We start from the raw sequence: 26,881 nt of genomic DNA, 5'->3' as shown, positions 1-26,881 counted from the left end.
GGGCAGAAGAGGGGTCACACCCTTCCCTCCTCTCTCCTAGCCCAGCTTCCCCAGGAGCAGCTCAGAGGAAACGGCTTCACTGCAGACGGAATCTAGAGTCCAGAGCCAAGTTTTGCATATAAAGCACCTGTCTCTGAATGGCCTTCTAGGTTAGCCTGTCCTGCATCTCAGGAGTGAGGAAGCAGCACGAACCATCCTGACCCTGGCCCATAGCGTGAGCTGCCTCCATCCACCAAAGCAAGATTTTCTAGACTCCAGAGCTTTTTCTTTGTGTACTCGAGTGTCATGTGAACAGACACTGGCAAGGCACCAGCCACCAGGGTGCAACCCCAGACTCTGTGACTGGTCCCCTCCACCCCAAGGGACGGCTGCTGCTCCCGCTGCCTCCCCTCCTGGTGCCGGGCCCCGTGCCAGGCTACACCAGCTCCCAGGCAGGCTGCCAGGGAGAGGTGCTCGCCTCGATGAGGAAGCGTTTTTCTGTGCTGTCTGCAGTGGCGTGACAGGTCTGGTTGGAAGCGCCTTGTCCACGCGGGGCCTCCTCCTCCTCCACCGAAAGTGTGCCACTTGTGCCTCCTGCCGCACAGCCAGGGGCACACGTGCGTGCATGAGGGGCCTTCTGTGACACGCTGGCTCCAGGCCCAGCAGGAAATACTTAGGCTGCCACCTCTGGAGCTGGCACTCTGCCGTCTCACTCAGAGTAAACTGTGCAACACATTTCTTTCATTTGTTTGAAAGGGGAAATTAAACTGAGGAATGAAGCCTGACCCGAGTGCTGGCATGCAAATAGTTGACCTTTGTTTTAAAGACACTTAATGAGACTGAAACCAGATTGCGTGGCCTCCAGCTGCCAGAGCCCCCACCTCCTCCCTGGCATCTGAAGGAGGCGGGAAGAGATGGCAGCGGGCTGCAGGGCATGGTGGGAGTGCAGATTGCCGGGTTGGCTTTTCCCAACAGCACTGCAACTGAGCGAGGTGGAGGCGGGTAGGCTCCGGGAGCTGGGCCTGAGCCAGCCAGCGGGCGGCTTGCGTGGCACCAGGCTGCGCTGGTTCCAGCATGACCCCTGGATTGCAAGCACACTGGTGTACCGAAGCACATCTCGGCGTGCAGGGCTTCCGGCCCAACCTGCGTGCCTCCTCCCAGCCTTGAAGCTTGTGGGAGATGATGCTCTTGGCAACAGGCAATCTGTGCCATTTCATAGGAATGTGGGGCTGAGTGAGTATCAGTCAGGCCAAGCGAGGCTGTGCTGAGGTAACAAATAGGCTGCCAGACTCAGAGCCTTAACAGTATTTATGTCCCAAGCATGCTCAGGCTGACGCAGCGGGCAACCTCTCCCAGCAGCAGCTGTGCCATCCAGAAGGTGTGGCCTGGCCAGGGAAGGAAAGTACAGAAGACGTTTTACCAGGCCAGGTCTGGACGCTGTCTCCAGCACCTCCCCACCCCTGCGTCCCCAAACCAGACACGTGGCAGGAGAGGGCTTCCTGTCGGAGGGGGTGAACCTTGGAAGACCAGAGCCCAGGCTGTGAGGCTCGAACTGCACTTGCTGAGATCCTCTTCCGGAGCCCCCTGAGGCCCAGGGCTGCTTTCCGGGAAGGTAGGACGGCTTGTTCAGTGCCTGTGAGGAGCTGCTGATCAGAAACCTCAAGGTTTCTGGGAACAAGGTCCTCCTTTTCATACAAATGTTTGTCCTTTCTAGAAGTATTCAACAAGTAGGAAGCATTAAACATGTTTGAGCAAACACGTGTACTGAACACCCTTCGTGCTGGCATTGTGCTGGGTGCTGGGTGGCAGCAACAGTAAGTTCTGGAGCTTGTCGGCAGTGGCGGATAGGCAGCAGCTGTGGATGCTGGGGTGGCAGTAGGCGCCGGATACTCAATTGGTGGAGGGGGTCTCTCGCTGGACCCAGACGGGCCAGGTCAGTGCTACCTCCCGGAAGACTCCGTGCTGAGCTGAGTCGCAGAGCGCGGGCCTCAGCCAGGTGGGGAGTTGAAGCCATTCAGAATCCACAGGCATCTGGAACCAGTGGGGAGGGACAAGGGAGAGGGATGCTGGGAAATGAGCCAGCCTGGTCCTCTAGCATCTTCTAGGTCACTGGCGGAGTTAAGACCTTATTCTGAGGGACAGGATTTGAGCATGGGCAAGTAAAGTATCACAATCTGCTTTGAAAAAATCAGACAACCAGTAGGTTGGAGAACGGATAAGAAGGGCTAGACTGGCGACAGGAAGGCGAGTTGAAGTAGTCAGTGTGGGAGACAGTAGTCTATACAAACAAAGGGCAGATCTGAGGGCAGCTGGGACCCTGGAGTCTAGGACCCCACTGTGGATATGGGGGTGGAGATGGAGAAACAGGGCGACTATCTCTCTCTGAGACGGATTCCTGGGGATGGGAGTTCATTTGGGGACATGTGGTGTTTGAGTAGCTGAGAAGCAGCCAGGTGAAGGTGCAGGACAGGCTGCAGGTGCATAGGAAAGATGAGAGCTGGGAATGGACCTAAGCGTCACAGCTAAGAGGGGCTGCTGAATGAGCTCACGCAGGGAGGGTGTAGAATGAGGGGAGAGAAGGAAATGTGGAACCCCAGCTTTAAAGACTGGGAACAAACGGAGGGCCACAGAATCTGCAGAGGGCTCCAGAAAGAGAAAGACATGAGCCATGCCGCAGAAGGGGAGCCACAGGGACAAGGGCACCCACATCTGTTGAGTTTAACAAGTGTGACAGCCGTGACCTTGGTGTGAACGATCTCTGTGGAGTGGCCAGAGACGAAGCAAGGTGGGAGCAGGTTCCAGAGTGAGTAGGTGGAAGAGTACATCTAAGAGTATATAACAGAGCCTCTGTTGAAAAAGTAAATGAGGGTTGGTCGAAGGAGGCGTTTGTGTTTATTTTTTAACCACACAATACTGAATAGCTGTTTGTAAAAAAAATTTTGTGACGTGTGTCAAGAAGCACAATGACGGACTAACAGGAGTCCAAGTGCAGCTTCAGAGGTGATGGTCACCTCTGCTTCTGGCTCACCCAGGTGGTGGAGGCCTCGGGTCCACCCCATATGTCCAGCAGAGGGGTCAGAGGCCAGCCACACAGGTAGTATGTGACGCAGGCTCCCGCTCCATGACACCGGGGATGTGCAAAGGGCAGAGGAGGAGTCAGACTTTACAGAAACTTTAAAAAGCAAATGTCTTGTCTGTCCACCAGCCAGCAGCTACAGAAACCAGCAGGTGGAACAGGGGCTTACACCCCAGCCTGGACATGAGCGGAAAAGGGAATAGGGCCAAAGAAAACCAAATTGTGACCGAGCCACAGTTGGGCTGGGCACGTGATGCAGGACAGACCCTCCCCTAGAGCTGCCTGCCTCTGCCCAGCACTGCCATGGCCTCTTCCCTCTGTCTCTGCCTCTCCGTGCCCTCTGCAACTAAAACCACCTCCCCTGGGTCCTTCCTTCCTTACGGGGCTGGCCTTGGGCCCTGCCTGGGCAGGAGCAGCCAAATCACAGGAATGCTGTGCAAGATGCAGTCCTTGGTGACTCAGAAGGCCTCTCCAGTACCAGGGTGTCTAGGTCTCCATGACAACGCCAAAGGGCCTTCTGTTCGAGTACTCAGGACGCAGCGTGGGAGATGGTCTGGTGAACTGAGGCCGGCATGCACGGGTTCCTGTGGGCCGGGACTGAGTCACAGGGCCTTGGGGATGAGGGAGAACTCGGCTTCTGGAGGCTGGCGCCCTGTAGAAGCATTGAGCCGGGGCATGAAGGCTGAGCATCCAGGTCGCCTTACTTTTAGCTCCCTGATCCCAGGGATCACTTGTTCTCGGTGAGTTCCTGGTCCATAATTGGGGACAGTCATGCCCGACACCTCCCAGGTTCTGTACGGAGCAAATGAGGTTTCTGTCAAGGGCTTTGTCCTCTACACAGCGGGTTTACAGATGTCAGTCATATTGCTTGTGCTTGAGGAAAGTGTTGCCGGGGGTCCACAGGCTTTTCCACAGTGGGGAATGGAAAAGGATGAAATTCCTACTGTAATTAAAATGTGCCTGTCCACGTCATTCAGGCAGTGTGAACAGAAAGCATGACTTTCAACTGTGACTGGGTTCAAATCTTGCCTGCTACACTTTGCCACCTGACCCTGGAGAAATCATTTCTTCCTCGTCTGTGAAGTGGGGCTTCTCGTGATCCGGCTTTACGGGCTTGCTGTGAACCTGAAATGAGCTTATGATTGGGGCCCATTAGTGACCCCGGAGCAGCGGCTGCATGGGTGCTTCTGGTTGTGGCTTCCCCGTGCCCGAGCAGGGCTGCTGTTGGTCTAAACCGCTCCTCTCCGCTCTGTGCCAGCAGGTCCGGGCTCTGTTTCCCTGCGAGAAGCCCCCGCGGCCCACCGAGATGTCCCGGCACCACAGCCGATTCGAGAGAGATTACCGGGTCGGCTGGGACCGCAGAGACTGGAGCGTCAACGGGACCCATGGGACCGCCAGCGTCTGCAGCGTCACCTCGGGAGCCGGGGGCGGCACGGCCAGCAGCCTGAGCGCCCGGCCCGGCCTCCTCCCTCTGCCCGTGGTGCCCTCCCGGATGCCCACACCAGCCACGGCCCCTGCTCCTTGCACCACGGGTGCCAGTGAGACCATCACCAGCCTCGTGGCCAGCTCTGCATCTGCAGTCACCACCAAGGTAAGACCTGGTGTCCTCTCTGGGCAGAAGCCGGACGCAGGGGCCCTGCCTCCCGAGTCCGAGCTCCCCAGGACTGTGGCCTCCCTGGCGAGAACCCACAAATCCTTTCTGAGGATTACTCTGGGTGTAATGCCCATGGAGTTTCTGCGACGAATTTACAGGAGGAGAAGCAGCTGCCGAGGCTGCTCGTTGGCCTGCGCCATGCTGACTGAAGGCTATTTAATGGGTAAAATAGCAACAGAACTCCAGACTGGCAACCAGGTTCCCAAACCATGGAATGGGGGCCCTGCCCGTCCTTCAGTGGCTGGAGTACATAAGCAGACACCGACCCACAGGGAGAGCCATCCAGGGTCACAAGCCCACCCTTCATATTTGCACTGCCAGCCCGCGTATTCACACGCCCAAGGCCTCTTCTGAGCCCCCCAAGCCTGGGAAGGCAGTGCTCTTACTGCACCTGCCCCACTGCTGAGACCCCAGACGCACTGCTATCTGAGCTGCTTCCGGGTCTGCCACCCGCAGTGGGCCTCAGGGCCTTTCGCTCCTGGTTGGTCTGTTTTTGGTGGAAGAGCCAGCTCCGGCCTCAGGAATGGCAGCAGAAGCCAGTCTGTGCACTCAGCAGAATGTGGGTGTGAACGTCACCAAGCCTCTTGCCTGGCTTCAAGCTGAGCTGGTCCCCTGCTTCCTTACTGCTCAGAGCCCTAAGGAGGTCGGCAGGGCCCAGGGCGGAAGCCCCTTCATCCATCCCACCTCTCGGGCAGGCAGGGGTCCACAGGTCTTTGCCTCTGCCAGCCAACAGCTGCTTCTGGGAGCCCTCTCAGGGCCTGCGTGGTATGTGTGTGTGTGTGTGTCTGGTCTTTTTTTTCCCGGCTTTCATAAAAGTTGCAGGAGAAATTAAAGGCGGGAAGCCCGGGCCTGCCATTGTGCGTGGCTGTGGTGGATGGCCAGCGCTCCAGGTGTGCACGCCTTTGTCTCTGCCGCTTTCCGAGCCCCCTTTCAGCCCTGCTCCATTAATAACGGCGAGAGCTGCTGGCTGCAGAGCCCGGCGGAGGCCCAGACAATGGAACTACTGGAGGCCGGCGCAGCGTGCTGACATCTTGGTGCAGTGCCTTATTGATTTTATTTTCCTGTTATGAAAACACCCTCCCCACCGAGGCAGGGAGGAGAGGAATGTCAGACAGGAGAGGAGATGAAGGATTATTTGGGCATGCTGACCCCCCGGGCCAGCCAAAAGCATTCCTTCCCTGGACACCAGCCCCCAGCCTGCTCCGAATGGGCAACCTCAGAGCCAGCCCTGGCCCAGTGGCCACGTCTGGCCGGCACTCACATGGCCAGCTGTTGGCCATCTGGACATGGCAGCCTCTGGAGCCAACAGCCAGGGCTGCAGGTGGGGAGGGGCTGGGCCCCACAGGCCCACTTGCTGGTTCTGTCCCCAGAGCGGGTGGATGCTCATCAGGGACGGTGCTGTGTGCTCCGGCCAGGGTCAGTGCCGACAGCTCTCTGCAGGGTGCCCTGGCCCTGCCACACAGCTCCCGATTTGCTCCTGGCTCAGTATTCACCATCCCTGACAGGCCAGGCCACAGCCCACTGCTGCATGCGAGGACAGGAACCAGCCTCAGACAGAAAACAGCAGCTAGGACAGGGGCTGGGAGCAGCGGAGAGGGCGGGAGTTCGGGCTTATGAGGACAGCCGGTGCGCGGCCACGTGACAATGCAGGAGGCACATTCCTTGTCCTGTGTGGCCCAGCTTCACACATGTAGGGCTGGTTTGTGCCTGGTCAGGCCCCGGGTTCTTGGGGTGCTCAGGAGAGTGGGGTCCACGGGGGAGGGGAGGCAGCAGCTGCCATCACCAGAGCTTCTGCATGGGCCACTGGTGTTCAGTGTGGGCCGTGGCGCCTCCTGCCACTGTAGCTGAGCTGCTGCCCACCTTTGGTGTCCGACCCGGGCTGGGACCACTCCTCGAGCAGGCGGCCCAAGCCCAGGCGGCAGAGTTTCCCCTGGTCAGCCACCTGGCTGTTCGCTCAGTGGCCAAGGGCTGACTCTTGCCCTCACAGGGCTCCCAGGCCAGGGTATCTCGGACCTGTGGCCGGGATGGTGTGACCAGTGGCCCAGAGTGTTTCTTCTGCTCCTGGCAGAGGTGGCTCAGTGAGGGGGATAAAACCAGACTTGAAGATAGACTGCCTGGCTTTTAACTTCTATCCACTGCTTGCTTGCTGAGTGACGCTAGACATGTTGCCCAGCGTCTGTGGACCTCACTTCTGTGAAATGGGACAGGTGGCGGTCCCTGCCGACGGACAGTGCCGTAGGGTGGTGTGAAGAGAAACATGTGAAGTGCCCAGGACACAGAGGACCTGGCAGGTGTGAGTCCTCTCTAGGTACCGCAGTGTCCAGGTGTGGCCCGTGGGATGCGGCTGCCCCCAGTGAGAACAGCTGTTCAGTTCTAGCCTCACCAAGGGGCCAAGGTCGGTTCTGCCTGAGAAACAGGAGCTGGCCCCACGCAGGGAGGGAAAGAGGTTGCGCTGGAGCTGTTGGGACTAAAGGTGACGTGAAAGCAAGAGGAAGCAGGGAGGAAGAGGGGCAAGGAAAAGGCAGCTCGCAGGGCCCAGAGTAATGCCAGATGGGCACACCCAGTAGCCAGGCAGTCGAGGGAAGGGATTAGAAGCCTTTGTCAACCGCGAGGCCTTTTCGTCAGAGAAAAGACCAGCAGGCGCACAGAGCGAGGCCAGGCTAGAGGAAGGCAGGCGAGGAAAGTTGCTGGGTAAAAGGGGGACCACAGCGGGGCGCTCCCAGGGACCACCGTGGTGAAGGCTCTAGAGCCTCTTGTGAGCCAGGACCCCTCTTAGGGACTCAGAACGGGCCAGGGAAGCCGGCTCAGCTACAGGCTCTGTGCTGTCGGGCCCTGGTGTCCCCTGCATGACGAGGCTGGGAATGGGATTGGCATCACAGGCTCCAGGACGTCGCCTTGCCCTCCTGCCCACGGGCCTGGTCACGGGCTCATCCCCAGGCCAGGGTCTGCTCCTGCGGGCAGCGCTGAGGGCCACCGCTCTCTGCAGTGGGGAAGGCTGGCTGTGCTCCCAGAGGCTGGCCAGCAAGGTGATGACAACTCTTTCTGTCACTGCCGCCCTTGCCCTTGGGCCTGAGCTAATGTTTCTTCCTCCATTTATCTGTGGCCCAAGGCCGTTCTGGGCTCTGCTGACGCCTGTCTCTCTCCATGGGCCTGCCTGGCTCAGCCACTGCTCCCTCACAGTGCGAACCCGGAGGCTGGGTGTGCTTTTCCACAAGGGACCTGGGGCCGGGCCAAGGCTGACCTGCAGGGAGGCGGTGTGCGCATGCGCGAAGGGGCTGGGGGTCCCCACGGTAGGGAGCCCCCACGGCAGGGGGCTCGGCGCGGGCGCGAGATTCCCGGGGTGCACGGAAGCGCTGCTTGCGGGCACCGGGCTCGGACCCTGCCCATCCCTACCCTGCCCTGCCCTGGAGACACCCAGACAGGGGCTACCTCCTTTGGGGTGCAGAGCTGCTGCTTCGGTCACCCCTGCACCTCTGAGCAGGAGACCAGCCAGGCTCAGAGGTACATCGGGAATGTGGAGTATTCAAGTGACTTCAGCTAGAATCGTGTGCAGCCAGCGTGGTTAGTTATTCTCCAGAATTAGGAAAAAGACAAGTATTAATAATGTAGTGTTTAATAGGAAGAGAAGAGCCAGCGGTGCCTGGGCAGCTTAGTGAGACCTTGTTTCAAAATAATAAAGGAAAATTTATATGCAAGAAGCTCTTGACGAAAGCACCTTCTCATCCCTGGCAACCAACCGTTCTTCACCTAGGATGTTCTCTTCTGTGCACATTATTCTAGCAATGGTAATGACTTACACCACCTTATTTGAAATTAAGTTTATTTTGCAGAATTGCCCTTTGCCCCTCCCCCTTTTGCCCAGCATTGTAACTTATAAAACATTTTTAAATTACTGAACTTTAAAGTGCTGTGATCTTGACTACTATAGTGAAGTACTCCAGGGAAAAGGAGACAAAGGGAAAAATACTGGTTCCCCCACCCACCCCCCAGTCAGTAATCTTCCCTTAGTTTTTCAGAACCTGAAACACCTGGTGGTTATCAAGTAGCATTGGAGTATGTTGTATATCTAAAATGTACCAATAAAATTAACTTTGGAAAAAAAAAAAAGATTTCTGGAATCTTTTGATGAAGGGCCAGTTGGACAATCCCAGGCTCCTGGCTGCCGAGACACCCGGGGGCCTAGCAGGCCAACGCTCCCCGCCCCTCAACATGCCCACTTCGCTCTCCAGAACAGGAATTCCCAGAGCCCAAGAAGAGCGGAGGGACACATCCATTAACCCTGAACTCTGCAGGTAAGAACAGCGAGGCCCAGAGAAAAAGGCTCCCCAGAGAGAACCAGAAGCTGCCGGGCCAGCTCTCTCCACCCCGGCTGCCTGGCAGCGTGCATGCCCCGGAGAAACCACAACTGCAGCAGAATTATGGTAACTCCCATTTCCCATCCACCTGGGTGATACCACACTCCAAATTTCAGGCCAGAAAATGGGCATATTTATCTTTTCTGGTACAAGAAGGATTTTTTTTTTTTTTTACCTGGGATTGAACTTGGGCCCTTGTGCTTTCGAGGCAGGTGGGGGAACCACTGAGCTAAATCCCCAGCCCATACAGGAAGGAGGTTTAAGCCAAAGATTTGGTCAGCTGCACAGGTACTGAGAGCTTTAAGCTCTTGAGTCAGACAGGACTGGGACTGGATCCTACTTCCACCACTTACGAGCTGAACCTCAGCTTCTTTGTCTCTAAAATGGAAGTAGCAATAGTATCTTCCTTGTGAGGGTTATTTAGATCAATGTAAAAAAAAAAAAAAAACCTAAACCATACCTGCTACTTGGTAAGCACTCAGTTATTATTTTTGGGGGGTTAAATTAGCCAGGTGAGATGTTGCACGCCTCTAATCCCAGCATTCTGGGAGGCTGAGGCAGGAGGACGGTAAGTTTCATCCCAACCTGGGCAATTTAGCAACTTAGCAAGACCCTGTCTCAAAATTAAAAGGTTGGGGATGTAGCTCAGTGTAAAGGTCCTGGGTTCAATCCCCAGTACTAACGAAAAGAAGAGTAAGAAAGGAAAAGGACAGTTGAACTAGAGGTTGAGTTTATCCAAGGACCTACCCATGTGAGGAACCAGCCCCCAGGTGGTGTCGGCTCCCTGAGCTGTCCTGTCCCTCTCTGATGCAGCAGGAGCTAATGCCGAGGAATGCGGGCAGCCCATTCCCGGGACACTGGCGGGGGGCTGTCCTCAAGACAACTCCACCACCAGGCCTGTTCATGGGGTAGCGGGGAGGCACCAGTGCCCACAGTTGCTGCTGCATGAAATTTAAATTATTCTCAGCAAACCTGCTTGACAGATGAAACAGAAAAGGGACAGCTTCATAAAATGCAATTTCATTCATGAAAAAATGGGCTCCACAGAGTCCTCGCGGATGCCTGCGAAATGGATTGGGGCTTTTCCTCCTCGTGGTCAGAAGCACTCAGGCTGAAACATTTCCACCGTCCCTCCGAGCTCAGCCCTGGAAAATAAATCTGGCTGGGATGCAGCCAACACAGCCTGTGTCAGAGGCCCGAGGAGAACTGAGAAGGGCTGAGAAACTCAGACCCCGTGCTCTGAGGACCAAACACGCAGGGGTTGACATTTGTGAGCATTTGGGGCTGTCGGGGTGGATACTCGTCATCAGGAAGACGACGTCTTTCCCGTGCACCCCAGTTTCTCAGGAGACACACCCCTTGGGGGATGATCTAGGAGCTCTGTGAGACCATGTGAATGAGCACGAAGCCCAGTGCAGCAGCCCATGCAGGGTTCAGGACTGGTTCTGGGGTCTGTGAATGGATACAGGAGCTTTGCTTACCCCTCCCGCTCTTCTTGTGTTCACATTAAAAAATCAAAGGCTGTTGAGGGAGTCGGTTGGGAGAATGACTCAAACTCCTTTCATAGTGAATTTCCAGCCTGCAAGTGATTTTCTCCTGAAGACCGTGGCTTGCTCCATGAACAAGTATTCATGATTTCCGTGGTGATAAATTATCGGCCCCCGATAACGCATTGTGAGACAACTTGCACACGTTAGTACTGAGCTGATGGCTTTTGCCCGCACTGGAAGTCGCAGTTACAGTTTGGATTGTATCTTCATTGACTTCAAACCCATCTGTCAGTCAGAAAGTGTGTGCAGAATTGAAAAATGTCACTTTTCCAAAGCACCCATTTCAAAGCCTGCAGTTTGCAGAAGACAGATTTGAGTGACTCAAACTTCAATTTCTGATCAAGGTGGAGAAAAGAGGAGTGATGTTTATGTATTTTGCCACATTTACAAGATAAGTCATAATCTGGACAAAAGGCAGCGAAGAATTATGAAGTGAAGACCTCAGGAGACATCGCTGGCTAGCACAACTGGGTACACAGCTTAGCTTTGCTGCATCACAAGTGCCCCCGAACGCTGTGGCCTAAGCCATCACAACTCTGTGGTCAGCTGGTCACTTCCGGTCTTGGCCTGCTCTCTCACACGCCTGTGGTCGGTCCACTGGGGGTAGTGTCTCCCGCACGGCTGTAGTTGGCAGAAGCTCAGCGCAGCGCTGGTTTCCTCTGGACCTGTCATCCCCATCTGGCTGGCACAGGGTCCTCTCAGCGGGAAGGGAGCGAGACCCGGGCACAGCTGCTTCTCCAACCTGAGGCATTTTTGCTCAAATCCTGTTGGCTAAAGCAACCAATACAGCCAATTTGGATTTCAGGCTTTAGAGAACTAGCAGAGGACGCCCCTCCCCCCGTTTTTATTCTTTCTTTCTTTTCTTAGTCCACATTTGCAGTACCTGATGCTTACACTCCTTGTGTGGAGCTGGTACACGTGCATAACAGGTCTTCATTCCTTTTTTCTTCCCCTTCCCCTTCCTCCATTTCTCAATCTCCTTCCCATTCGAGAAAGATCTATCTTTCTACTTCCTGTTACCTTTAATTTTGCTCTTTATTGATAATTTGGGTTTGTCATATAAGAAAAACCATGCAGTATTTAAGTGTGTGGAGATGCTGCCTCTTGACAGAATATGCTACAACATCATATTTTTGAAAGGGCAGCCATCTAAGGCTGACGAGAATTATGGTCCTGTTTCCCGTATGTTTACTGAGCTCCCTTCAGCTTCCGGCCCAGGCGGAAGGACAGGATCAACCAGATACGCTGGCCACACAGCCTAGTGTAGGCATCAACATGGCACCTATGACTTACACACACGGCGTTGCGCGTATTCCACTGCACAAGGCAGCTGGCCCCAGGGAACCTCAATCCTGAGGGCTACACTTGATCCTGTCGCTGCCCCAGGCTGGCGGGCCCTGCACAAAGTAGTGCTGACCTGCTGTTCAGAATCTTCACCCTGGGAGGCCCTCTGTGGGCTCTGACCAGTGAATTCTCCCTGTGAGAATCCACGTGGGAACATAAATTTTGATGGGAAGACTTTCTGAGGAGCCTGAAATCAAGAAATGGGACCAGTGTGTGGCATAAGTAGCCACAGATCCTGATGGTCTGATGCCCTTTCTCCCTAATGGGATAAATCCCATGCGGTTCCCAAAAAGCCCTCAAAAGGGCCTCTTCTTAAATTAAATTAGTTTTCTGCAAACAGCATCATTCAAGATCAACATAAATCTACTTATTCATTTGGCTGGAATGGTTTTCCCTGTTTCATTTAATTACTCATGTTGCAATTAAATTTTTTTTCATTGCAAAAGGACAGTATTTTAGCTACATTATGGGTTAAATAGGCTTTGGAGAACTAGCCTGGAAGTCTCATCACCATTTGTAATGTTGTTTTTTATAGGGAAAGTATGTTCCAAAATCTAAACAGCCAAATTACAAATGAACTTTCAGAACCTAACCCATTTGTTAAGAAGGGAACTGTCTGTAGTGCTAAAAATAACCAGGGGGAAATAAACCCAAAAGCTGTGAGCACCCTGGGCTCGTGTGTTCAGCAGCAACCCCACATAGTTCATTCAATTCCAGCAGGGAAAATGTCCTCCAACCCCGGATCAGCCCTCCGCTGATTCACTCACCTGTGTCAAACAGATGGCCAAACTGGCCCGAGCCCTCCCTCCCTCCCAAAGCACAGCCCAGAGAGGAGCTGCTGTAGGTTATCAGACCACCAGTCCGTTTCAACAGTCCATTCCCTGCCCTAAAATGAAGGTGTTAGGAGAAATCCATGAGGCCCTGAGGCCACAGTCCCTGCAGTACTGCAGCGATAATTTGTATTGCGAATTTACCTCTCTGGAATGCATCAGCCAGAAACCTCATTTTTCTCTGGTAGCTAAAGAGCCCTGAGAACTAAGCAAAGCATGTGGACAGGACATCGTAGGCACTCAGTCTGCTGCTTCACACCTCTCCACCTTCCTCTCTCTGCTTCCTGGGGCAGCTGGGTGAATGCTTTGTGCCCTCCGACACCAAGGAGCCATGGGTGAAGCAAGGTACATGCTGGGTGCCTGAGCCTGGGCACAAACCACCTGCTCCAGAGCCAGGCATGCAGAGCTCAGAGGAGCCCCAGCTCAGAGAAACCACAGGAAAATCTGCTGAGGGGCAACTGAATGAACAAACATTAGATGACCATCTTCCCCCCATTCTAGCACCATCTCCTGAAGACCCTGCTCCAGGCTGCCCCACTGGAAGCTCAGCAGTGGTTTCACACAGCCATGCATGTGAGGACTAGGTGTATAGAATGGTATGGTCCAGCTGCATGCCTCCTGGATACCTAGCTGCAGTTCTCCTTAACAGGAAGCCCACATGGGGTGGTGCAGGCAGCCCACAGGTGAAGAATGCCTGGAGGCAATGAGCCTTGGAGCCGCGGCCTGGCCCTTGCTGAGGGGCTCTCGCTTTGCTCCAAGATATAACACCGGGCTTGCTGCTCTGTTTTGGAGACTGCTCTTGTGCTGCTTTGCCTTGGTTCTGTTCAAAAGTGTCGGTCCAAATGATCACTGTCCACAGAGAAACTCAGGGTGGGCTTGGATCAACCTAGCTCCAGGAAGCAGCTCCCTCTGTGGCATACTCAGTCATCCTGGGTGGATTTCAACCTGGGCTGGGAAGTGGGTACAGCGGACCCATTAGTTGCCAGGGTACAAGCGGCCCTGCTTATCTCTGGCTTCCCATGCACCTCGTTGGGGGACCAGGAAGAAAAAGCAAACAGTCACTGTGGTTATGGCTTTTGTCTCTAGCTCCCTGGATACTAGGGGGAGAGTCTTCCTGGGACAGAAAAGGAGAAGCCATATTTGAGAGGCTGCTGGGGGTGCCGAGAAACATCCTAGGCTGGGTTCAGGAGACTCAGATCAGGACCATTCTTCACACCGTACCTGCCGAGCGACCTCAGGCAGGACACCCCAATGCTCTGAGACTCATTCCCTCACCTGGAAGCTGCATTCAAGAATGCTCACTTTGGGCTGAGGATTTAGCTCCATGGTGCCTCGCCTGCCTGGCAAGCACAAGGTCCTCAGTTTGATCCTCAGTACCCTAAAAATTAAAAAAAAAGAGAATGCTGTCTTCATTGGGCAGTGAGGTATGAATGAAACAGCCAGGCAGATGTACTGTACAAACATAAATGCCTTGATTCATAGAGACAGACTGTAAATCACCAGAGACCAGAGTGGGGGATGGGAAGTTATTGCTTACTGGGTAGTTTCGATCTGTGGTGATGAGCAAGCTTTGGAAATAGATAGTATTGGTTGTTGCATGGCATTGTCGCTAAAATGAATGCTGCTGAATTGTGCACTTTAAAATGGTGACAATGGCAAATTTATATGCTCCATATATTTTACCACCGATAAAAATATAGAAATAAAAAGTAAAAACATCCCACCGTGAACAGAGAGAAGTAATAGCTGTATGTAAATTCAGAGAGAATTGACATAATCAAGAAATTTCCTGTGTTATACCCTGGAGATTGAGGGAGGAGGGTTGCTTGAGCCCAGGAGTTCAAGATCAACCTGGGCAAAATAGCGAGACCCGACTCCAAAAAAGAAAGCAAAGCAGGGGATGTAGCTCACTGGTTCAGCCGCCTGCCTCGCAAGCGCAAGGTCCCAAGTTCGATCCCCGGTACCAAAAAAAAAGAAAGCAAAGAAGGGAGGGAGAGAAAGGAAGTAAGGAAAAGAGAGGAAGAAGATTCGGAATGGAAAGCAGCTTCCTCTGCTCAGGGAAAGGGCAGTGCCGGCCACAATGACAAGAGTGGGAGCCGCGCAGTGAGCCCTGTACAGCCCCAGAGCCCTGGCTGGAACCCAGGGAAGACCTGAGGAGGGCAGGAGAGGCCCAGCCCTGGGAGGCGTTCTCCGTGTCGCTGCGGAGGCCTGTGTGACTCACTGTGTGGCCGACTCGGGAGGAAGACCCTCAGCTCCCCCATTCTTTCTCCCCCAAGCAGAGCAGCTCTGCAGCCAAGTGCGGTGGGAAGGCGGCCCCGAGCGGGAGGTGTGGTGGATGCCGGAGCCAGCGAGGGCTGGGTCTGTGGTCAGTTTCTCAGCGCCCCCAGGGCCCGGGCGCAGGGGAGGCCTCAGCTGGCCTGTGTGCAGGGGTGGGTGGCAGATCCCACCGGTGCTGACGGTGGTGTGCAGCCAGGACTGTGCCCTCCCTGGCACTGAGAGCGTGGCAACCCTGTGCTTCTGGCAGCCACCCTAGGAGGCCAGCTAGGTCTGCGGGCAGCCGGGGCGAGATGTGTGCGGGCTTTGCCACCAGCATCGTCACTGCCCTGGTCACGAGTGTTTACTAAGTGCTCGCTGTGAGCCCCTCGGTGCTCTCCTGTGATGCCAGCACAGGGCCCTCTAGCTGTGGACCTCCGCCTCTTCAGGATGCTTGGAGTGTGCAGACTCACCAGGGTAGAAACTAGCCCCACCTTGACATTCCTTCCGCATCTGCAAAGACGGCCCCTCTCGGGGCTCCCAGAGCCTGCCCTAGCCCGGCTGGGAGCGCCTCCCTGGCAGAGGGACCTACTGCCTGCCCCACATCACCTCTCATCAGGAGGATGCTGGGGGCGTGGTTTTTATTCGCTCACAATAGTAGGCTGAAGAGAGGATACGGGGGAAATAATATTGTACCCGTAAGTCATATTAATGGGAATTCAGTAGTGGCAACTTGTCATCTGCTGGGATTAGAAGGGAATATTGTGAATGTTGTGCTATAAAGGCATTAAAAAGGTGCTGTGCATTAGATTACATTGTGCCACGTCGTTTCTTATAAATGACTGGGGAAGAAACCGGTGCTCGAATCTGGGACTCTCCATTTCTGAGGTCTCAGCAGTGCCCTCACCAGGCTGATGGGCTGCGTGGATCCGATGCGGCCACAGGGAAGGGCTGCCTGGAACGGGCATCACACTGCACCTCCTCCCGGCAGAGATCAGTAACTCTCACCCAACACCGGGTCCAGATAGATATTCGGTATCCCTACTTCCCATCCCCAGAGCCCCAGGCTTAGAGGCCAGGAAATAGCAGCGCCTCCCACTGCTGTTCACTCTTACCCTGGCCCTGGTGCCCCTGACCCTACCCGGGCCAAGCAGACAGCTCCGCCACACCCACCTCCAGGTGCTCCCCGGTAAGGCCTGCTGGCTGGCCACCCTGCCCCTCAGGCTCCGGGCTGGAAGGCAGCTGGGAGCGTCACCTGCCATGCTTCCTCCCCTCAGCTCAGACCCGGTGTCGCCATGTAAGTAGCCCAAGTCTGAGAGGCAGTCAGGGATGAGGGCTTTCTTTACCCACAGGGTGAAGCGATCAGCTGGTTAATCCATCTGAGACAGGATGCCAAGTCCCAGTGCCCTGCAGGCATTGAAGTCTTGACACACCTCTTTGCCAGCAGTGATGGAATGAGGATCTCGGACTAACCAGCAACCCAAGTGTGAATCCTGACTCTTCCACTTTCTAGTTATGTGATCTTTAGCAAGTTACTTACCCTCTCTAGGCCCTAGTTTCTCTTCTATAAGATAGGCTAATCACACCATCTGTTTCGTGGAGTTGTGAGGGAGATCAAGCAAGCTAATAATGTGGCCCGCCTACAGCAGTGTCTGGTGTCTAGGACGCACTCTGTCAGCAAGGCCTGTTACTGTTTTGACCCAGACTTCATTGTATGGCCTTCTCCTCTGCTCCTCGTCTCCCTCCAGAATGCAGGTCCTTGAGACAAAAGACATTGTCTTCTCAGGCTTTGAATTGCTAGCAACTCACACTTGCCTGTTATGTGCTCAGTAAATATGTGTTGAATTATCAAACTGAATTGTGGGTAGAAGTTGTAGTCATGGAAATCCACTTGCTTTACTAAAGAATAGCTGTACACTTTTGAAAATTGTATTCCGCTTTTCCGATGTGGTACATTCTCATTTCAGAACCGTTCCGTGGCTGCCTCTTGTTCTTTGTGCGCCATCGTAATGATGGTAGTCAGTTATCTACAAATAAATTATGTATTGAAATGCATGTGACACCTCACTGATTAAAAGAATTCCAAAGTAAGGTATTTTGCAAGGTAATTTCTGTGCTTCCATGAAATGAGAAATCCTTGACTCTTTCTCACCATTTCAAATGTAGAACCTGTGCCCAGAATAGTCCTGGGCTCCGACCCACATTCTGGTTATGGGTAGCTCTGGTTATATTTGTTTCTTTGTTGTTATTTTTGTTTTTTAGCCATTTCTGGAGGGCCAGGCACTATGCCAAGATCGCCACACATTTTGCCTGAGTTCTTCTAACCCCACGGGGTGAGTCTGTTTACATATGAGGAAACTGAGTCTCAGGAAGCCTGGGGAACTGGTCCACACCGCAGCCCTTAAGTGGGAGGAAACAGGATTTGAACTCAGATCGATTCCCCCATAGCCTGTGTCTCTTGCTCCTGATTCTTCTCCCTGGAGGTCTGCCCTCAGCATCTGCCCAGAGCTCCAGTGACATGCCCAGAATGGGGCTGTGCATCCTCCGCCCACACCGGCTCCTTGCCCTGATCAGCTGCCCAGGACCAGGCCACCGCCCCCAGCTGTGCAGGCCAAGGTGCTGGCTCCCCACCCTGCCCTGCAGTCCGCTCTGGACATCATGGAGTCCATCCCTCCCTGCCTCCCGTCTGAATGGTCTTGAAGCACCCAGTCGCTCCACATTTTCACTGAGGATGAGCTGACTTCAGGCCCTCAGTGACCTCACCTCCGCCCCTCCCCAGATCTTTTCTCTCACCTCTGCAGCCCTGGCCCATCATGCCCTACATTCCCACCACACATCAGCTGCGCACCCCACCTTGGCAGAGGAGAGTCTGGCCAAGGCCTGTGTGACCCCACAGCACCATGCAAGGCAGAGCACGGGCCAAGCCAGGCAGCCTGGGGCTGGTGTCATTTGGTGAGCTGAGTGGACGTTCCGTGCCCTCACTGCCTTATGTATAAAGTGGGGACAGCAGCCCCTCCTCAGAGGGGTGATACACAAAGCAAAGAAATTCCAAATTTAAAAAGTCTAGCCCAGTATTGGGCAAGCTGTAAGTGCTCGCGAGGTAAATGCTAGTGATGGTGGTGACACTACAGGAAAAGGATGCACCCCTGTTCAGATGGACCCACATCTGGACAACAGGAAGGGTAGCATTTGAACAGTGATGTCTCACCGATGCCTCCAAATTCTTCAGGTGGCATCAGACACCTCTTGCCCTCGCTGTGGTATAGCTCGAGTCCACTTTGGCTTGACTGGTCCTCCCTTCTGCTCCCCACTGCCCAGTCCCTGCCCACAGCCTTGGATTCTCTTTCACTCAACAAATTCTCATACTTTGTTGACTTTGTTGCCATGGCCCTGGTTGGTTTGGGTTGGACTTCGATAAAGTCAGCTTCCCAGATGGAGACCAGCGCCGTCAGTGACTCGGGGTGCAGACCCAGGCAGGGGCTGCTGATGGGCCTCAGCAGCAGCCCTAGCACGGGGACTGTGGAGCTGTCCCTTAGCCCGGTGTTCCTCTCCCAGCGCCACATCTGAGAAGCCCTGGAAGTGGCTTGAGCTCTTCTTCCTCTGGGACAGCTTGTTTTCCAGCCTTCTCCATCCGAGTCCCTTCCTCGCTGCCCTCAGTGCCAGGCCAGGCTCTGGTAACCCCAGGGCTCGGCTTCCCCCATCCCAGGCCTCCCACTCCAGGACTTAGCACAGCGGTGCAGGACACAAAATGAGGAAGAAAAATCCTTTTAGACTGGAAAAGTAAGGCTGCTACTGTTTTATGGTGGGGTGGTTTATGGTTTTCAAACATTTTAATTAGTTTCATTTTTTAATATAAATGCACCCTGATGTTTTGTGCAGGAAGAGCACTGTTCTTAAAATCTCAGAAATAAAGTAGGAGAATGACAGATTGGCTATTAAAGTGTCATCCGCAGATGTGTTATTATTATTATTGTTATTTAACATTTCTGAGCACCAGCAATGAGCCAGGGGTTGGGAGGGTGATCCACCCAAGGCCCCCACAAGCTCAGGATGACGGTGCCTGGGCTGAGCAGGTCGGAGCAGCTGTGTCGGCTTCCTGGGATACCCTGCCCACAGGGACCCTCCCAGGATATCAGCCGCCAGGTTTGTAGACTGAAGACATGATTGGGCAATCTAGGGTCTGGGTTCCAGTTCTGCCCTTGACTCGCCTGTGAGCTTCCTGAGATTTCCAACTCCCTCCATCCCATCCAGGTAGGAATTTGGGCTCTATTTTAGGAGTGGCCACTTCCCAAGGAACCCGTGGCTTCTTTAAAACAATCAAGTTAATGAGAAAGCAGGGTGTTGCTTCTGGAGCAATCTCCATGTGGTAGGTTAAATAGTAGGACCCCCCCCCCAAATAGTGTCCACCTGGGTCCTCTAAATATGACCTTGTTTGGAAGCCAGGTGTAGGCAGATATGGTTACGGTAAAGTTCTCAAGATGGGATTATCCTGAGTTAAGGTAGGGCCTAAATGCAACGCCAATCTTTCTAAGAGAAAAGAGAGGATGCTCAAACCCACAGAAGAGACCCTGTGAAGACAAAGGCGGAGGCAGGATCGGTGGTTCGACGAGCCAGGGGTGCCCTGGGCCACCAGAAGGCACAAGGAAGGATGCTTCCAGGGGCCTTTGGGTTTTGGACCTCTGGGCCCCAGAACTAAGAGAGAACAAACTTCTGTCCCTTGGCCACCCAGTTTGTGGCCGTTTGTTACAGACTGTACCCAAAGTCAGCCAGGCCTGGGGCCCTGTTTCAGAAGGCAGGATCCCGCAGGCTCCAGCCAGCCTCCGGCCCTGCCATGCTCCCCTGGAGTCTGGGCATGGAATCAGATCCCAGCCGCTTGTTTACCCAGCTGTTGCTGGCAGCCCAGCGCCAGGGCAGGCGTCAGTGCTGCTCGAAGGTATTTATTCAGTAGCTGCTCGGAGCTGTGCACCACGCCCTCAGAGAGGCACTCCCTCCCCGGTTTGCCCCTGCTTGGGCTTAGAACACTGGACACCAGGTCGCTCACAGGGCAGTCGGCTGTGGAAGCGCTGGCTCCGCCCTGGGTTCACATGGGCATGTTGGGGTGACTGAAGGCCTTTCGTTTAATTCCTTCTTTGTTCAGAGGAAGCGTTTGAGCGTGAGGACCCCTGCAGTGTTGGGCTTCACTCTAACCCTCTGCTGCCCTGCTGGAGGAGACTCACTCAGCACATGGAGGCCAGAGGGATCCCGGGGTCAGGAAGTCTCAGGAACAGCACCTGGTCTAGAAGGTTACACCCAGGACATGAAACAGCAGGCGTGGCCCAGGGTGCCAGACCCCACCAAGGAAACAGCCACCCGAGGACCACAGGAGGACTCCGCAGAGGCAGGAGCAGGAGGGCACCCGGATGGCCTAAGCCACGCGTAGCTGCTCCCCTCCGGGAGACAGCCTGGGAAGGTCAGAGAGATTCTCCCCACACTTGCTCGCTGGGCAGCATGGCAGCTGAAGTCGGTATCAGAAAGGAGGTAGATGGCAGGAGGTGGGATCTCTTACTGAAAGATTCTTGGAGTCTCTCGGTGATAGCCGCAGCTCACTGCTAACCGGGAGATTTATGTGACAAGATTATCGATGGTATTAAGCACATTTAGAAGAGAGGATTAGACCTACTTCTGGGTCACTTGTGTGCCACCAGGCCCCGGTCTGGCCAGCGCATTAACAGATGGATGGCCAGCTGCCGGCTGCAGAGGGGAAGCTCACATTTGCACAGTCACGGGAAGGGGCAGGCCCAGATGCAGAGTTCAAGGCTGGGTGGCTAAGTTCAAATCCAGGGAGGGATCTGGCTTGGGGGCTGTGCCAGACCCGAGGGAAGCTCTGCTTCCACCGCCTCCTGTCTTCCCCAGCGCCCACCCTCCCCTGCCAGCCTCCCCAGATTCTTGGCTTGGTGAGCTCCCTCACCAAGAGGAGGGACCCATATGTAACTGGAAGCAAGCGGAGGTTTCAGGAGGCTTTGAGGGGTGACAGGAAGGAGCTGGGGCCAAGCCTACCAGCCGCCCTCCCGGAAATGAACTTCTAAGCAGAAGCAGCCCCTTCTTCGAGTAGGAGCAGCACTTCGGTGGCTCTGCCATGGGAAAGAGCTTAAAATTAGACCAGAAAAAGCTCGGGAGAAGGTGCTGTTGGGTGCAGCAGCACCTGGTGGCCTTCAGAGGGGCAGCTGCGCTGCAACCCATCAGGGTCCCTCCACCTGCAATGCTTCAGCCCGGCTGGGAGCCCGGACCCCACAGAGGCAGGGCAAGTGGGGGCTGCAGAAGGCTCACCTCCCTGGGTACCCCCTCCCTGCCCAGGAACTGTGTGAGGGCCTTGAAGTGGTAAGCAAGGCTCACTCGTGGGATGACCTCAGAAAACCCTTGTTTAAAGAAAAAAATATGCTGGCCAGGGATTTAGCTCTGGTTTCGCCGCCTGCTGTGCAAGTGCAAGGACCCGAGTTGGATCCCCGGTACCGAAGAAAAAAATATGCTAAACTACGCATAAGAAAATTCGCCATTTTGAGGCATGCAACTCAGCCAGCTTAGAACATCCTCGAGATTGGGTGGCAACACCACCACTCCTCTCCAGAACGTTGTCATCTCCTCAGAAGGAATCGGGCGGTCACTCCCATTCTCCCCTTCCTAAGGGCGGACGGGGTGACCGGGAAGTATCCACTCAGCCGATGTGGTGAGGGAGAAGCCCTGGGCCTGGGCTCCCTCACCACCTCTCCCTTAGCGCACACCGAGCTGCAGTGGTGGCCCAAGTCCCTCTCTCTGCCCCGGATGCTGCTGTGTCCCGTTCCTCTCTGAGACCCGGGCCCCGACACAGCACACAGCACGCCTCGGCCATATGCATTGCACAGAGAGATTTAAAAACCATGAGTTCGGTGGCCGTTATGCTGCTCCTCATTGTTTGTGGATATAACCCTGTGTCCTCACATTGTTATACTTTTGATCCCTGCGCGGAAAGAAGCAAAACCCAGAGCAGGAAGAAAAGGCCTTTCAAGTCGCTCCTTTTAATTAGACGCCCGGTAAATGGCAGCAGTTTTGCACTGCGCTCACCCTCGGTGTGAGAGGAGCAGCTCCGAAGACGCTCTCACCCGGGGAACCCTCGGGTTCATCTCATTCTTTCCTCCTTATTCTCTTTCGAAGGCCAATGTACTTTTTTGAGCCATTTTGCTTTCTGCCCGTGCTGCTCCTGGAGGTTTGTGTATGTAACAATGCTGCGTTCACAAAGGAGGTGAACATGGTGGCGTTGGATCCCGGCCCCCACCAATCACTTTTGATGGAGGAAGACTTGGAGGACCAGCGATTCCACCTCACGCTCTGAAGAAACCTGCTGTCCGCTCCCGCTCCGGCCTCATAGGTGGGACGTGAGCCACCAGGAGAGTGATTCCCAGCATCCCTGCCCCCCCCGGCCCCCTTGCCTCCCTGGTGGGACCTGGGGAGGTCAAAGGGACAGATGACAGTGCCTAGCGCACCCGTTTGCCACTCCATTGGAGGGAACCGGCGCGGTGTTAACAGTCAGGCCTGGTCCCGGGTTTCATGAATATTTTAGAATGCTGGCAGAATCCTAACTGTGCTGTGTCCTCCACCGCATACGTGTCACCCATATTCCGCAGTTTAATCCGGGCTCTGGGGGAAGGAAGCGCCACTTCTCCATTAGATTCCTTTATTATCCTAAAACATACCAGCTAAGCTGTCCGTGTCCGGCCTCTAAAGTCTGTGTGGTCCTTCTCCTCCCCGCTCCTCCTCTTCCTGGCTGGAAACGCAGTTGTTTTTCCTGACCGATACTTGAGAGGCTCAGGCAGGAACAGGAACAGCCTGTGTGCTGGTCCCCTCGGTACCTCTGCTCACTTGTCCCTGCCAGGTTCTTCTACGCTCCTTTTACTAAAACGGCCTCTTTCTCACCTGACTTCGCTCACCCAACCCTGCCTGTCCCCTGCAGCCTACCCCGGGCCTCCCATCCTGCCAGGGCCACAGTGACTGCTGGCACCTCTGGAAGGCCTGGTCCTCACTGCCACTGTGGGTTTGCCCTGTGCCCTGAGGCTTCCGATGGCCTGGCTTGCGCTCGGGCAGTGGTAAGACCTGCTCCTCCTTGACCACGCTCTGGGGCTCAAGGTGAGGGCCACGTGGGCCTCCAGAGGCAGCTGAATTGCTGGAGATCCCTGCTGCTCCCTTTGCCCTGGGGAGGTGCCTCGCAGCCCCTGCACCCTCCTTAAGCCTGCCTCCTAGCGAGCTCCCCACCCACCAGGACCTCCTTGCAAGGACTCTTCGGACTCCCTTGGCCTTGGAGCCAAGAGCTGTGGCCACCACCAGCCTGCTTCCCCCGTGTGGCTTTTCCTCCATACCCGGATGGGCTTCTCCCGCCTCTGCCCCAAAGAGTGCTCATCCTGTACAGCAGTCAGTGGCCTGTGGCCCAGGACTCCTGCTTCCTAAGCCACAGGCGGACTCCCAGGCCTCACTCCACTGCAGCCTCCATGGACCCTGGGTCTCTCTCCAGGGCTGGGGTGCAGATCTGCACTCTTAACCAGCTTCCAGGACCCTTCCTGCGCTGAGGCTGGGGGCCGGGCTTGCTCCAGGCTGCACCAGAAGAGGCACTGGAGGCTGAAGAGGACAGACAGACAGACAAACAGACAACGCAGGTGGGCCAGAGCCCAGACCGCCCCCAGCCCCAGGAGGAGCCGTCCCCCTGGAACTGTCCAGTGAGGCCTGGGCTTCAGGGGCTGCGCCAGGAGTGGACGCCTTCGGGCATGGGCCCTCCGGTGTCCCACCTGTCCCTGGACTCGGCGCACTGCAGGCCCTCCCAGTGTGTCTGTCTCCTGGTGACCCAGCGCCCGGGATGCATCTTATGCATCCCTCCCTCCTGTCGGCCCAGCCAGCCTTGGCCAAGTTGCTCAATAAGTATATGTTAGATTCAATGTCATCAGATCGCCAAATCGAGGCAGAAAGCACCCTGGCAGCCTCCGCACCCCGCTCCTGGGCTTGAGCCTGGCTCACCCTCTGCAGATCCTACACCTCCCCCGGGGAAGGCAGTGTCGATTCTGCGGTTTGTTTTGCGAGGAGGCACAGTGCAAGTGAAAGGGAATGCAGGCCTCGCAGCTCCTGCAGCATTCAGAGGAGACCCAGACAGGCAGCCTGCGCCAGTGGGCGCCCCCAGAGCTGGGGCCTGGGCCCGGGTTACTCTGGAGCCCCACGCGCTCAGCCACGCCGCGGGGGGCTGGGGGACGCAGCAGCGCTGCTCACAGGGCGAGTCAGGCAGCCTGGCCCCCCTTGCCCCAGGGAAGACCTCCCGCCGCCTCGGTCGGCCGGCCGCAGCACGGGGGCCAGCAGACAGAAGGCACATGTGGGGCCTTGAGGAGGAAGCAGGCTTTTCCTCTCTGCCTTAGAGGAATTTGGAGTTGAGCAAAGATGGGCCGACTCAAGCAGCCATCTGGATATCACCCAGTCCAGAAGCTGAATCCAGCACCCCAGTTACCCAGAACAGCTCTCTGAGGAGTCTGCCCAAATTGAGCCTTTAAAGGAGGTGCTGGTATCTGTTAAGTGCAGGGCAAGTGAGGCTGCCAGGTACAGCTGTCTAAGCTGTTCACTGAACAACTATCGACTTCCATTCTGGTTCCTGCCATGTTGTGACAACGTGCGAAAGCACACGGCTGGAGTCCTAGGAGGACCCAGCCAGCCCTTGTGAAGGGAGGCTGCCTGTTGAAACCCCTCACCATACAGACAGTCACAGAGACCTGACAGGCAGGAGCGTCCAGAGGCCCCCAGGACAGCGGTGGGAAGGATAACCACCTGACCGGGCCTCAGGGCCCCAGTCCTGCTCCTGTCGCCTGTCCTATCCTGTCCCTTATGTTTGCCCCGGCCTGGTGCTAATGAGGGCGGTACCTTGAAGGACACTCAGATTCTGGAGTTTTCTGCCTCTTTCTAGGCAGCACTGTAAACTGATTTTTTGGCAAACACCCTGGGTGGGGCTGGCCCCTCCACCCGCCTGTTCACTCCGCCTTCGGCCTGAGCGCTGCCTCTGTGCCACATGCCTCTCCAGCTCCCCCCAGATTGTTTCCTGCAGGGTTCGGTTTGAGCTCCAGGCCCAGGCCCAGCCCTGCACTCCTCTCCAGACCCGGCGAGGGGCGGGGTGGCCAAGCGGGAGCCCAGATTCAGATCTCGGGGGCAGAATCTAAGGTCCAGGCCTCCTAGGGTGAGGGCCCAGGCACCTTAGAGGACCTGGTGCCTTCAGCGGCCCAGGCCCCATGCCAGGCCGGGAGAGCATGCCCCAGGTCAGCCGCAACCGGCTCTGTCATTCATCGGAGACATTCGTTCATTTACTACATAAGCAAATATTTACTCAGCACCTCCTGTGAACTAAGTGCTCAAGTCAACAGGAGTTGAAGCAAAGGTATCTGCCGAGCTTTAGATGGAGACAGATAAATGAGTGAGTGTCCAAGGGGAAAGGCCCCCAGAAATAAAGCCAGGAGACAAATCAGACAGTGCCGGGGCAGACAGTGGGATGCGCTGGGATTGTAAGTAGTGTGCTTCGGCAGAGTGAGCAAAGACTTGCGGAAGGTGAGGGACGTCATTTGTAAACAGCGTAATTTGTTGCTCATAGTTGTGGAGGCTAAGGAAGCCCAAGAGCAAGGTGCCAGGAGAGTCGGTGGCTGGTGAGCACCCCGTCCCTGCTTCCAGGTTGGTGACTCTTCCTGCACCCTCACAATGGAAGGGTGTAAGGCAGAGGCTCCCTCGGGCCTCCTCGGTAAGGGTCCTGCGCTCTGCCCTCCCGACCTAGTCACCTGCCTAGGGCACCACCTCCTGATACCGTCACTTAGGTGACTCATTGAGGTCACAGCGCCAACAGCAGCATACCAGGCTGGTTCCAGCCGCTCTGTGTAGACAGAAGGGCCGAGGGCAGAGCTGGGGCTCCAGGCTCCTGCCTCACCTCCTGGCCTGTCCCCAGCCCAGCCCTTCTGGGGTCCTCCTCACAGCAGTCACCCCCGGGCCAGACTACTGGGGACCTCTGAAACATTACTGGAAACCTCTGCAGGAGGCTCCAGCCTCCTACTCAGGGTATGACTCAGGCCTGAGGAAAAAACCTAAAATACAGAACTCAGAGAGACAAAAAGCAGGACACCGGGACAACCAATGCTGGTGCAACCAACAAAGGCTCTGGCCAGCCCGAGCCACCGATTTTTATTGGTCATCAATTGGGGTAAAAGAGAGCTACGTGCAAGGCCAGAAGTACGTTTGAGGATGCCTGTGGTTTCTATGGAAATTAATGTAAGCAAGGCTCGTAAAGGACAGGATGAAGCATTCTCGAATTAGGAACAGAACAGACAAAATATATGGCTGTAATTAGAACATTGTCCTTCTGGTAAGAAGGCTTTAATTGTGGGAACAGAATTGGGGTGCGAGTTACTCTGGCCTCGGCACATAGGCTTCGGCCGGACTCCTATAACAAGCCAGCTGTGAGCCCGGCTCTCCACGGTCTGCTTTGGACATGATCAATACTGTCGCCTCCTGCACAGGCGAAGGTCCCTGCACCCCCTCACAGCAGGCCCCAGGTGGCACTTCACCTCGGCCTCCAGTCCCGACCTGGGCCACCCCGACCCCTCTCCTCACCCTCCACAAGGCTCAGCCCAGGACTCCCACCCAACGTGATGTCTCCACATCCATACCCAGCCGGTTGGCCCCAGAACTTTGCTCTTGATCTGAAAGCCTTTATAAGAAGATTTCCATCATTTAGTTTTATAATGGGTTTTTTTTTTCGGTTCTGCTTTTTCTGTTGTTATCGTTCATTCTTATTTGTGTTTTTGTTTTGTTTTTTGCGATACTAA

At 55.3% G+C, this 26,881-nt stretch overlaps 1 protein-coding gene across 4 annotated transcripts in view; it reads left to right on the top strand.

Annotated features, from left to right (window-relative positions):
- Klhl29 (kelch like family member 29) overlaps positions 1–26,881 on the top strand; it is a 267,445-nt gene that overhangs the window by 141,509 nt on the left and 99,055 nt on the right. For 3 of the 4 annotated variants that reach the window (XM_004839072.4, XM_021253539.2, XM_021253540.2), the window contains one exon: positions 4,317–4,646. In XM_004839072.4, coding sequence (XP_004839129.1) covers positions 4,362–4,646 — 285 coding nt within the window. In that variant the 5' untranslated portion in view covers positions 4,317–4,361. Of the gene's footprint in view, positions 1–4,313; positions 4,647–26,881 lie in introns of all 4 variants that reach the window. The other variant, XM_021253538.2, reaches the window with a different exon arrangement.

The sequence above is a fragment of the Heterocephalus glaber genome, unplaced genomic scaffold (genome assembly GCF_053883595.1).
Source record: "Heterocephalus glaber isolate CG9 unplaced genomic scaffold, H.glaber_assembly_v1.0 deba00001457, whole genome shotgun sequence".
Taxonomy (NCBI): domain Eukaryota; kingdom Metazoa; phylum Chordata; class Mammalia; order Rodentia; family Bathyergidae; genus Heterocephalus; species Heterocephalus glaber.
This window is presented reverse-complemented; position numbering and strand designations above follow the sequence as displayed.